Source organism: Bidens hawaiensis, unplaced genomic scaffold (genome assembly GCF_021521415.1).
Source record: "Bidens hawaiensis isolate Kalapana, Puna unplaced genomic scaffold, B.hawaiensis_p1.1 tig00010382_1, whole genome shotgun sequence".
In the NCBI taxonomy this organism is placed as follows: Eukaryota; Viridiplantae; Streptophyta; class Magnoliopsida; order Asterales; family Asteraceae; genus Bidens; species Bidens hawaiensis.
The window spans coordinates 753,107-766,544 of NW_027491787.1; the positions used below are offsets into that span (position 1 = coordinate 753,107).

Sequence of the window (13,438 nt, forward strand, 5' to 3'; positions counted from 1 at the left end):
CAGTATTTTTCATATTATTTGGATGCGGAATTATTCGCCTAATAAAAGATAGCATGTATTTACACTTCCACAAACAACCATCCACTACATCAAAATATTGAAACCTCTCTAACACTATATCAAGATAATGTTTAAAATCTCAACAATAAAATAACGTTATATTAAGATAGTGTTCCCCTTTGATATCATCAAATAATTATGAACAACTCACAAACATATCACTAGTACCAAACTATTCATTATGCCGCCGACACTGAATATGAATGATGTTGTAAAACTTGTTCTTCTCCTTTTTCTTTCTTCTACTTCTACTTGAGCTCTTTCTTTAAACTGATGTTATATAAACAATATAAATAGATCTGGGCCTTTGGATCAAAGTAGTTAATAATTTAGATTTATGGAAGACATTTTTTTAAATCTTCCTGCACTTCCTATATATGTATGAAAAACTAGCGCAAAAGGCTAAGGAAAATGGGGTGCAAAGGCTACAATGTATAGTTCTTGCAATTCTACAATGTATGCTTTGTATTATAGATGCAAGCTACGTATGTCTTCATATTCTTGAGTCTTGATATATGTCATTGTGTAATTTGTTGTCATGACTTAAGATGGTTCAATAAGTGTTTGAGGCATGTATGTGACATAATCATCAACATTATAGGTCATTTTAATCTTGATCATTATTAAAACCAACAATGTTTAAACATTGATCTTCAACACACCATTATACTAATCCTTATGTAATGCCATGTAGGAAAGGCTCGCCAGTGATCGATGGGGTTGTTTAAGGTCTCCAGAGTTTATGATGATAATGGATAAACCTTCAAATGACAAGTTCATGTGTTTTAAAATGTCATGGCCTTGGGACCAACTTTCTGCTGTTATTGATTAATCAAAGTGATGTTATAAAAGAAGGGTGTTACATATTGTTTATTATATAATAGTTGATTAATAATATATCTTATGCGGTTTTTATTATTCTAAATAAACAAGAGTGTTTTTAGGTGGTTTAACAAAAATCAAGGTATATAAGTAGCTTTAAAAAAATGTTTTGGTCAAGGCAATCCACTTGAAGGATAAAACAAAGCATGTTATTTCTTAAACATTGGCGAAAACAACATTACAAAGAAACTGTTCTCAGCTTAAACATCACATAAACATACAAGCGAAAGAACAACTTATTATCGATCGAGTCATTTTGAAGGCCGTAACTAGATTCCATCGACGCAAATCCATTCACCAATAAACAGCTTGTTACAATCCAGATTCGGGTTAATGGAGTTGAAAACATCAGTAGTCAACTTGAACTTTTGCGCGATGTCAAAACAAGTATCTCCACTTTTGACACCGATAACAGATGAGCAAGCAGGTAATGTTATCGGGAAATCTGAAAAATTAAAGACCATAATATTAAGTGAGATAAACGAATCTATTTAGTTATACGTTTTGGTTTTTAAAATAAAATATGCGACAAATTAATAAATGATTATGGACTTTAAAATGGAAATATTTACCGAATGAGATTTTTCGGCCTTGGGCTGTTGTCATGACACCAACAAGAACGAACACGAAAAGCATGCAGACGAATGTTTTGTTGTTGATCATCTTAGCCATTATAGATGTTTTTAGATCTTGCTGTTTGAGGAGATGCATTGTTGTGCTAAATGTTACACTAATTTATAGGAGTCATGGCCTATAATGAGGCCAACATATAAACCAATACAACAATGTTAAACATTAAGTGATGATCTCACCAATGATAATATGACATACAAAAACAAAGATTGCATGGTAACATAGATATCATCAAATAAAAAGACAAGTTTAAGAACCAATGAGAAGTACACGGTCGTTTCTAAAGGCATATGCCTAGGTGTTTCTTTTCCTTGTTAATGTTGTATCATATTTCATGTGAAGAGCCTTATGTCTGTAAATGAATGCAACAATGAAATACAAGTTTTTGACTAATGATACCAATTTTCGTCCCTTGCCTCATATGTTATGTTTTTTAAAAGAGTTCAGCGGATCGTGCACAGTAACATATCGATGCCGAAGAACTGTAACTTTGTTTTCAGTAGGATCGCATTTTCCATTTAAAAGGGAGTTGTGATGCAACTTGTTGTCCGCTTACCTATATCTCTATTGTAATTTGATTCTTTTTATCAAACTATATATTAGTGATCGCTATTTTAAATTTTCAATAAAAAAACTTTGAAGTTATAAAACATACTACGTGTCTTTTTATATTTTGGTTTATATATTGGGTCAATAGGTTGGAAGCTCGTCTAATACAGTTGAATAAAGAAAATATTAAATAGTTAGTAATAAATTTAGGAATTATATAACAATGACACATATCACAAGCAGTTAGTGATTATGTATAGTCGTATACATTATGAATTTATTTGTTAAATTTTGTTTTATTAAAACTTAGATAAATGATTTCTTTAAAAATAAACCGGCACAGTTTTAAAAAAAACCGAGTTGATCTCAAAGAATTTCAATTTGCTTGGAACTCTTATTTTTCGTTTCGTTTTAAGAAAGTTCCCAACTGACAAAAATTACTCAACAAGTTTTTCTTACCCGGCCCATTCTGACCCGTTATACCTTTCTCTTGATTTTACTTCTACCTGGTTTAACCCGTCACAAATATCATCTTCTCCCCTATAGTAAAAGTTTAATTCTAACCAAAATATGTAACTAGTGGGTTAAGATGCGAGCCCTGCCTTTTTAAATGTGTTTTTAACAATTCCAAGTACTAGTTATTCAGGTTCATTTTTTCGGGTCAGCAGGTCAGGTACATCGAGTTTATGGGTTCAGATTTTGGGCTGCTAGAGTATGCTTCGGCCTGCTACAAAATCAATTTTGGGCTGAAACAAAATCAGTTTTGGGTTGTCATTGAACTAATCTGGGCTGTAACAAAATCGTGGCCCAATCGATATCAATAAGCATGACTAAACTGTGAAATAATCGAAAATAAAGTAATCTATTAACACGACTAGATCGATAATCATGTCTAAGCACGGCTCCAGACCTAACCTGGTGTACCTGACTCAGAACCGGTTCCTACCTGTACCCGACCTGCAGGTATGACTTGGTATCGGGTTTCTTTCCGGAACCTAAAATACCCCATCAAAACCTGACCGACCCCTACCTGAAACCCAAAAAAATTCCCGGAAAACCGGTCAAATACCCGACTATAACTTGAACGGGTTCCTACCGACCCGATTTTTACTTTTGCTGTTTGTGCACCTCTAGCTAAACTATTGTTGACTCATAGTTATTTTGAGCAATAAATATGAACATGAACTAATAAACTTGAACATCAATAAAACCTAGATTAAAGAATGATAAACATGAACTAATACTATGAAGAATAAATGGTAGACCAAGGAAGAATGATCAAATCTTGATTCCAATTGTTTCTTGATTCTTGTATTCGATATAGATATCATGGAATAGGATTATTAGAGTTGTCGAATGCCAGGTTTTGGAATAGTAGAAGTTGACGTTCGAATGCTTGGGAAAGAATATCATATCAACGGTCTACCTATAAAAATATGAAACCGAATGTATAGAGATTATCGAGTTATTCAGGTTACCTAAATCTCCCAAAACTATATCCGAAAATCGAACCATTTAACTAAGATCGGGTTCAGATTTATCTTGTTTGGATTCAGATGCGGCTTATTCAGCTCAGGTTTCGGGTTACGGTTTAAAAAAATACACCCCTAAGTTTGAGATTTTTGTGAAGTGTTTAATTTCAACTTGTTTTTGTTTGCACATGTACCCCACTTGTTTGTTTATATTCAAATATTCCACTACCTAAACGTTGTGATGACAACGGCGTTGAATTGCAACAATACCCTTATTAAAGTTGTCTATATGACACCCATGACTTTACTGTCAATATATATTTATTATAATATCAATATATAAAATATTAGTTTCTTTGTGGAATATTGTTATCATCTTATTTTAATAGTTCAAAATCTTGTAAATGACATGTAGTATAGGACGGGGATGACTTTATCATGATTTTAGCAAATATGTTTAATTATATTCTTAATTATAGGATGTGACACCTTGTATATTAAAGATCTCAATAATTTGGATCATTTTAACCACAAGTGATGTAATTTTTAAGAGCATTTGTTGAAGGCGTATAGGTGGCAATCATGACTCGTTAAAATAATGGGTTAATTTGTTAAACTAAATTGGATATAGGTTTGCTTAGGCAACCTTAAATTAGTTAACGGGTTTATTCTGAATATGTTTGTTCAAAATTGTTGCACTTTCACACAATGGTAAGTTACTGTTGATCAGCCGTTTTATAAGTTACTATGGAAACTGATGAACCACTGTGATAATTGTTCATCAATAGGAAGCTACTATTGATCAGCAATCACTTGATCTATTAGTAGCAATTGATCATCAGAGTAGTGATTTGGTCGTCAATGATAACTGACATACGTGTCAACATAGTCATCAATGTTTAATTGTTTACCAATAGCAAGTTACTAACGAGGCTTTTATTACTAGTTTAACCGAATAAATACAGACAGTTATAACCGTTAGCCGACACACTTTTTCAAAAGAGTTGTGTTGTTTAATATTCATACGATAAACTATAGCTATAGATAATTACTATGATTTGATTCACGGATCTAAAAGTTTCTAGTAGTGATGAGTGATGAAAAGGGGAAGCAAATATCACATGAAACAAATGGTCTCCAAAACTTTTGAAGGTGTACCATATCTATTGGGATATATTTTTGGATAAATAGATGTTCTTGTGTTATTTGTTTTGGATCAGATTCGAACCATGTGATACTAGAAAAAGGGTAAAGTACAATAATTTAATGCTGGATGTCACAAAATCCAAACCAAAAGTAAAATAGAACATTTTTTTTATTGTAAAATTACAAGTATAGCCTTTTTGATGAACTTAATTTAAAAAAAAAACTTGAATTTTTGGGTTATTTTAGAACTAATTACTTCAGTTTTTTTTATTACTTTACATAAAATTGATCACTCATAGCAAGACATGTGTCTCGACAGTGCTAATATGAAGAGATGCGGATATGTAGTTGCATGGCGGATATGTTGTTGCGTAAGGGATCTCTTACGCTGATGTGATATTGTGAAATCTACTATGTTAAATAGATTGATTGAAGTGAATAATTTTATATTTTTGCCCATTTTCTTATTGCATTTTATATCATTTCATCACATATACATTGTTTTTAGTTTATTCAATGTATCCAATATATTTGAGGGTTGAGTTGCAATATATTTGAGGGTTGAGTTATATGTTGGACAATGATTTTAATATTTGTTAGCCGTAAAAACAACTCAGTATAAATAAAGAATAACGGACGACATAATTAAGTTTTTGTGCATCAAATTGTTTTCATCATGGCCGTTGTTTTCTTTGAACGACACCTCATACACACATCCAATCTACTCTTAATTGTACTCAAATGTTCATGACTGGACTTAAACTCTCGACCTTCAAAGAAGTGAGCACCTGATAACACCTCAATATACCACCGGGCGAAATGTTTGTTGATATTAAGTAGATGAAAAACTTTTTGTTTAAACTCGTCTTTTGATTTATTTGTAAAAAAAATGACCACTTTATCTTTATATTTCTAACTTAGACACCTTGCATCAGAAGTTACAATCCACAACTTTATAAAAGGTTACAGTTGGATTTACATGTTTATGTTCGAAACGACAAATAACGTGAACATGTGGTCTCGAAAATATGAGGGGTCAATGTATAAAAAGCATTATTGGCAATTTTATACAAAAATATCTAAAACTATAATGCTATCTCGACGCGCTTTTGGTTATAAACGAAACAAATATACACAAAACGTTAAAATCAATCCAAGCGTGACAAACTTTGCGTGTGTAGTGAAGTGAAAATGAAAAACCCTTTATTCTAGCGAACGTGATTGTTACTTCATCCAACAAATAGAATATTTAAAGTTCATATTTAACACGCATTATAACAAAATCTAAAAAAACACGTATTGACAAAAGCGCACGAACATATAGCAATATGTCATAAGAAACAATTTGGTTAAATGACATTTGGTTACAAGACTCGTTTCCAAAATACACAATCACAATTTTTTATTAAGTTATAATGGTTTTCTTTAATCATTTTTTGTTTTATAAGCCACTCCATTAAATATATTAAATATGATAGATGTCAACTTGATCCTTCATTAAGTGATTTGTGGCTTGGTGCATGAACTTATTATCTAATCTAATAATTTATAGTACCAGTAAACAATGTCATTGTTGTTGCATAAAAATAATAATGAATAATAATAACATTGTTAGAAGTTCAAGTTGGCCCATGACAGGTTTTACTTAAATGTGATATGTCTCTCAGCTGGAAACCATTAAATATAGCAAGTCAATTCTATGAATCATGTGTACCATCTTATGGCTGTTTCAACAGCTAAACATTAACTCAATCATAATATAACAAGAAAAATATTCTGAAATCAAATATGAAATATAACCAATATATTTACTTGACCATAAAAAAAATAACAAACTCTTGTCTTTGGAGTGGTTCTTTAGAACAAACTACTAATACTTAAAAACAAATATAAAATCACTAAAACGTGACATGATACTTAATTTGATATAGTTATACTTTCTTAACGACATCACCATTTTTACTTAATTCAACGCCATTCGGGTAATCAACATCCACCATAAATCTTGACCAGAACCAATGCTTCTTCCACACGATCACCATTTCTTCGATCGGGATGTTCTTTGTTTCGGGCAAGAAGATGTACACGAAGATTGTCATGATAACGACCCAAAAGGCGAAGAATAGGAAAAGCCCGAATTTAAAACGGCAAAGCATGGTTAAGAACACTTGAGCAATTAGGAAAGTGAAGATCATGTTAACGGAAACATTAATACTTTGAGCTGCTGATCGAATCTCCAAAGGAAAGATTTCACTAGGCACGAGCCACCCTAGTGGGCCCCATGACCACGCGAATCCGGCCACGTATATGCATATGAAAAGCACAACTATTATCGCGTACCATTTGGGTAAATCACCAGCCTGTCCATCCACTCCAAATTTGATTCCAATGAAAATCGCAACCGCAACCTATAGAAAAAAAAAGTTGAATTAAAATAAGATACATAGTAAGTGTCACATATATGGTTGAAAATAATTTTGGAATTTATAACTTTTTGTTAGTGAATAGTCAATTTTTTTACAAACCTGACAAATGAGCATTTGAATGCCTCCTTCAAGGAAAAGAAATCTACGGCCCCACTTGTCTACACCATAGATCGAAACACACGTTGCCAAAACATTTACTAAACCCGTGATCACGGCTGACATAAGCGACGCATCATCTCCAAACCCGATGGTTTTGAACAAAACAGGTGCATAAAACATGATCACATTAATCCCAGTTAACTGTTGGAAAAACGGGATCATTATAGCCATTGTTAATTGTGGCCTATATTTCTTTTGCAACAAATTCCTCCACGGATGTTCAATTTTCCTCGACTCTTCACTTGCATAAATTAAATCATTGAACTCCTCGTCCACATCATCAACACCTCGGATTCTACGAAGCTTTGTTCTCGCTTCGTCTTTCTGACCACGCTCGATCATGGAGTTAGGGGTTTCAGGGAGGATCAGGGACCCCACTGTGATAATCAAGGCGGGGACCACCGCACCCCCGAGACTAAGCCTCCATCCTAAATTCCCGTCCAGTTTGTTAAAGAAGTAGTTCAATACGTTAGCCACTAAGATACCGATTGTGATCGATAATTGAAACCCGATGTTGAGTGACCCTCGGTACTTGTATGGTGCCATTTCCGAAAGGTATAGCGGTACAGACTGAAATTTAAAAAAATATATATACGTTAAAAAAGTAAAATTATAATATCAACATAAATGTTTTTGCAATATTTATATATTAATAAATGTTGTAGTTTAATATAATACGATAATAATGTTACAAAATATCACTTTCCTTGTCATTGTCGAAGTCAATTGTGTAGAGGTTGCTATCACATGTAAACGTTTTGTGGTGTGATAATTGGATTTGGAAGACAAATAAAGTGACAACATGTGCAACGAAATAAACACAATAATTAAAGTCAAGATATTTTTATTTTATTATTTTTAAATTTAAAAAAGAGTTTATTAATAATAAAACACTTAAAACAAAACAAAGGAAATCAGAGTACGGATTTGTTTACATAACCAAGTTGTGTGGTTGGTCAAAAAGTTAAAAATAGTGTCAGAAGACATAAATAAGTTATTTAAATTTAAATAACTGACTAATATTGAATATTAATTTTCATTAATGCTAATTATACGTTTACTTTTTAAAAATCAACAACAATAGTACAATACTTCATACCTAAATTTTATTTAAAATTTGTCATAATAATATTATTATTAGATCGGATCGTCATAAATTAGTATTTTATTCAAACCAACATGTTAGTATTTTATTCAAACCAACATGTTACTGTCAAAATAGTAATGAGACAAACCAAGGGTTAAAATAGTAATTTACGTGTAAATAAAATAGTTACCTGATTGGCAAACCCGATACCGAAACCGAGAAGGATTCGACCAACAATGAGCATCCACACGGCTTGAGCGAAACCGTTAATCAAAGCGCCGGCGCAAAACAAGACGCCCCCGAAAAGCATGGAAAGCTTCCTTCCAAGTTTCCGGGTGACCGTTGATGCAACCAACGACGACAACAACGCCGCTAGATACAAAGATGATGTGAACATAGTTAATGTTTGACTGTCGAACTTACAATACTGGTTGGTAGATATGTCGGATTTTTCTTTCCGGTAAACTGATGGGAAGAACTTCTTTAGAAATGGATCCATTGCTGTCACACCACCTGTTTTGTAACAAAAATTAAACATTAGATTCATAATAATAATAACAATAACAAAAAAATTGATTTATACATACATAGTTAATAATAATAATAACAATAATAAAAAAATTGATTTATAGATTCATAGTTTTTCACAAAAAAATAAACAACATGGGATTCATAGATTTTTTTTTAAATATAAGACTCAAATAACAAAGAAAAAAGTTTAAGAAAAATTTTTCAAAGTTGGAAACTATACATCATAATCCCACACCGTTTAAAACAACTGTTTCATATGAATGTATAATTGCGTTTTAACTATATATTTTCAAAAGTTGGAATCTATAGCCAAACTGTTGTTCGGAAACTGGCCAAACTGTCGTTCTGACAAATAATTTTCATAGTTAACCCTCCAATGGTCAGAACGGCTATCCAAAACATGGCCGTTTTAACCAAAAGTTTCAAATCTGACTTGATGTATAATTATTTTTTAGACAGTGTGAAATTAAATGGGGTGGTGTAGCTATAACATGACAGCATTAATATTATTATTATTATTATTATTACCGGATATTCCGATGTCGTAACCGAAAATAAGACCACCCATGGCAGCAACAACACAAGTGAACGTGACATAAAGAGTAAGGTTCCCGGGGTAAGCTTTGTTACCGCCGGGAGCGGTCGGAATACCACCGCCTGCCATAATGACAACTGTTATGAATTATTAATGAGAATAAAAGGTTATGAAAATGAAAATGGACTATTTTAAGCCAATGGAGAATATGGGTATATATAGAGGTTAATGAAATAATAATATGTCCAGCTGGAATAAGATTTAAAATAGGAAACAAATTGTTGTCATTTTGGCAACGATCCTTTTCATAAGTCAGGATTTAATTACAATATTATTATTTAAAAACCAAAATCTTATCTTGCTTTATATCTACTTTAGCACTTTTTATATTTATTTAATTTTAATATACACGTCATCGTTCAAGAAAATAAAAAATAAATAACAATATATTGAACGGTTTCGAAAACATAATAAATATTCGAAGATTTGAAGTCATTTGTCACCCAATTTCCACGGATAAGGATCTTGTACCAATAACCCAGTCTCTTAAATGTTGTTTTTACTTTTTTTAGAAGTTTAAATCTTTAAATATTCTTTTAAAATACGTTCCCATAAATATGTTAACCTAATTTTGAATTATTCTTTTTTTTTTTTTTTGAAAATTGACTTTAAAAAAAAAAAAAAAAAAAAAAAAAAAAAAAGAATAATTTTGAATTATTCAACCCAAAGTATATCTCATATTCTTGGAATTTAATTTTAATAATAAGTGCATGAGCAATTTTAAGTAAGTATTGTGATTTTCTTGGGAAAAATAATATATTCGGGAAACAAGTGTTATTTTAGTACATGTGATTTATTCAATTACACCATTCTAGTATTATTTTTGAATTTACTGCAAATGGATACTAACACTTTTCTAAAACTTGTCACTTTTGTATTTTTTTCCTAAGGCCATCTATTTTGTTCGTTAAGTCACTGTTAAATTGGTAATTTTGCTTATTTTATTTATGTTCTCTTTTAAGTTAAGTGTCACTTTCATACCTATGGTTATTTCAATTATACAACTTTAGTATTTTAATTTTGAAAAAAATACTAAAATGACAAGTTTAAATAAATGAAGTAGCCATTTGCATAAAAATTCATATCAATGTATTGTGATTATTTGGATTTATGTGGTAGGAGATCGAAATTATTCTAATAAACAAGTAAGTATTGTGATTATTTGGATTTATGTGGTATGAGATCGTGATTATTCTATTGTTATGGTTGGTGTTCGCAGAAGGAATATAATTATGTATCGGACCAAACAACTTGTTTATTTTATAAGTAGTTTGCACTTTTCTAAGTCATCTTTTTTTTTTTTTTTTTTTTTTGTTGAAAAGGCGGTATTATATATAAATAAATAAAAACAATCCTAGCAAGTAGCTAGAACAAAAAAACATAAAACATTACAAATACAATAGAGGGTTCTTAAGCCACTCAATCCTAGAAATATTACATTTACGATTTCTACTACTATACCATAAGAACGAGAAATTTAAAATTTCATCAAATATCGTTTCTTTGTTATGCCGATTCTTCTCAAATACCAAGTCATTTATGAATCTACAAATAATCCACCAAGTGACAAATATAATCATCCCGATCATATCTTTCTTATGAGTTTGGACTCTTAAAGTGTCCCACCAAGACATCAGCTCAATCGGAGCCAAAGAGGAAGACAACGGTAGGCCAAGCCAAGAAGCAACAAGACCCCAAATCCGATTAGCCACCGAGCACATACCGAAAACATGGTCAATAGACTCCTCATGATTATTACAGATAGGACATAAAGAACTCGGAATGTCTATACCCTTACTCACCAGATTGACTCTCATAGGAAGTCTCTTAAGTAACACCCTCCAAGCACAAATATTAACTTTTCTAGGAAGAAATTTGAACCATATTGTCTTTCGAGCCCACGAAGGAAGAATAAAGTCATCAATAACCTTCCTTACACCCTTAACCGTGAAGTCTGTCATATCCCCAAAACTCCAAATCCATCTATCTTGAGAATCCGTTAAACTTACATGTCCTAACTCCACCATCAAATTATCAAATTGTTCACTTTCTCTCCCCCCTCTAATCTCTCTTCTCCAATTCCAAGAACCACCGTCTGCCCTTTGATTAACAAAACATTGTTTGTCCATTTCCAACGCATAAAGGCGAGGATATTTGACCGCCAACGTACTATTTGTTCCCCAACAGTCTAACCAAAATCTAGTTTCTTGACCATTTCCTATCTTTTTTTGAACAGCCGAAAGAGGAATTACTTCTAAATCGTGTAGTTTATTAAATGAGTTACACATAGACGACCACACACCCGACCCTAACCCACTATTTTCACGATAGTTAGGATTCATTTCAACTCCATATATGGCTTTGATCAACTTAACCCACACACAATTGCTATCTGAAACAAACCTCCAACGCCACTTTTGTAAAAGAGCCTTGTTAAATGCCTCCAAGGAACCAATCTCGATACCTCCTTTCTCTTTAGAGGCCAACACTTGTTTCCAAGACACCCGATGAATTTTTCTTTCGTCATTTTTAAAACCCCAAAAGAACCGAGACCGAATTCTTTCCAAAACCTTCAAAACACTTGGAGGCACAACGAATAGGGAAAAGAAATAAATTCCCAAGGCTCCAAGGACCGAAGTGTTTAAAAGAGCTCTAGCTCCAATAGATAATAAATTCGACTTCCAAACCGAAAGACGAGTTTTGAATTTATCTATGATAACCTTCCAATCTTCAACCCTTTTCATACTCGAACCAACCGGTAAACCCAAATAGGTGAAGGGAATTTTAGCCGGAAGACAACCTATCGAAGAAGCACGTAAAACCACCTCCTCATATGGGACCCCCACTCCATATAAATTAGATTTGAATAAATTTAACTTTAAACCTGAAGCCAAATAAAAACAATTCAAGATCTGAACAATACCATTTATATTTGCCTCCGACCATTCCCCCAAACATATAGCGTCATCAGCATAAAATAGATGAGATATCCGCCCTCCATTTCTACCAATTCGAGCTCCTTTAAAAATACCCGCTTCAATAGCATCCTCCATGGCCACATGTAACCCTTCCATAGCTATTAAAAAAAGAAACGGAGATAAAGGATCACCTTGACGTAAACCTCGATGCATCTCGAATTCCAAAGTCGGGCTTCCATTAACAAGAATTGACATACGGGCCGATCCCAAATACGCTTTAATCCAAGAAATCCATTTCATTTGAAAGCCCATGTGTTCCATCATCTTAAACAAAAAATTCCACGATAAAGAGTCATACGTTTTTTCGAAATCAATTTTGAATATCATCAATTTTTTATTCCGCTTTTTGAACCACTCAACCACTTCATTCATAATTAACGAACCATCTAAAATTTTCCTTCCTTTTATGAAAGCGGTTTGTTCCGGGCTAATAATTGAAGGAATGACCTTACTTACTCGATTTGCCAGAATTTTAGCTACCACTTTATAAACAGCTCCGATAAGGCTAATAGGACGAAAATCTTTGACAAGAACCGGACTTTGCACCTTAGGAATCAATGTAACAAAAGCGGAGTTACAACCTTTTGGAAAGGAAGCTTCCAAAAAAAATTGTTGAACCGCCTCAAAAAAATCCGCCTTCATAATGTCCCAAAATTTTTTAATAAAAGCAAACGAGAAACCGTCCGGTCCCGGTGACTTATCTGAACCACCGCCAATTTCACTTCCAACATAGTGACCTCAGAAACTAAAAAATCATTATCATCCGGTGATAAAAATTTTAATTTATTACTTCTTCTAACAACCTCCACCCCATCAAAAGGTTTAAATCTCTTCAAGTAAAAATCGAAAAAGACCTGCTTCACTTGAAGAGGATCTATAATCCACTCTCCCTTATCTTTAACTCCTGAAATGTTCATTTG

General features: G+C 32.6%; 1 protein-coding gene across 1 annotated transcript; it reads right to left on the bottom strand.

Annotated features, from left to right (window-relative positions):
* Nucleotides 1-6,531: 6,531 nt before the first annotated feature.
* LOC143534962 (sugar carrier protein C-like) lies at nucleotides 6,532-9,689 on the bottom strand. Its single transcript, XM_077029327.1, has 4 exons — nucleotides 9,474-9,689; nucleotides 8,605-8,927; nucleotides 7,268-7,897; nucleotides 6,532-7,150 (listed from the first exon to the last, which is right to left on the bottom strand). Exons 1-4 carry the CDS (start codon nucleotides 9,607-9,609, stop codon nucleotides 6,674-6,676), a joined length of 1,566 nt encoding a protein of 521 aa, XP_076885442.1. The 5' UTR covers nucleotides 9,610-9,689; the 3' UTR covers nucleotides 6,532-6,673.
* Nucleotides 9,690-13,438: the final 3,749 nt, after the last annotated feature.

What these genes read in the sequence shown, in the direction of transcription:
- LOC143534962 (XM_077029327.1), bottom strand. Translation starts at nt 9,609, where the DNA reads ATGGCAGGCGGTGGTATTCCGACCGCTCCCGGCGGTAACAAAGCTTAC. An exon ending in TTACGACATCGGAATATCCG is followed by an intron (nt 8,928 to 9,473) that starts GTAATAATAATA and finishes GTTACAAAACAG; the next exon opens with GTGGTGTGACAGCAATGGAT. An exon ending in GTATCGGGTTTGCCAATCAG is followed by an intron (nt 7,898 to 8,604) that starts GTAACTATTTTA and finishes TTTAAATTTCAG; the next exon opens with TCTGTACCGCTATACCTTTC.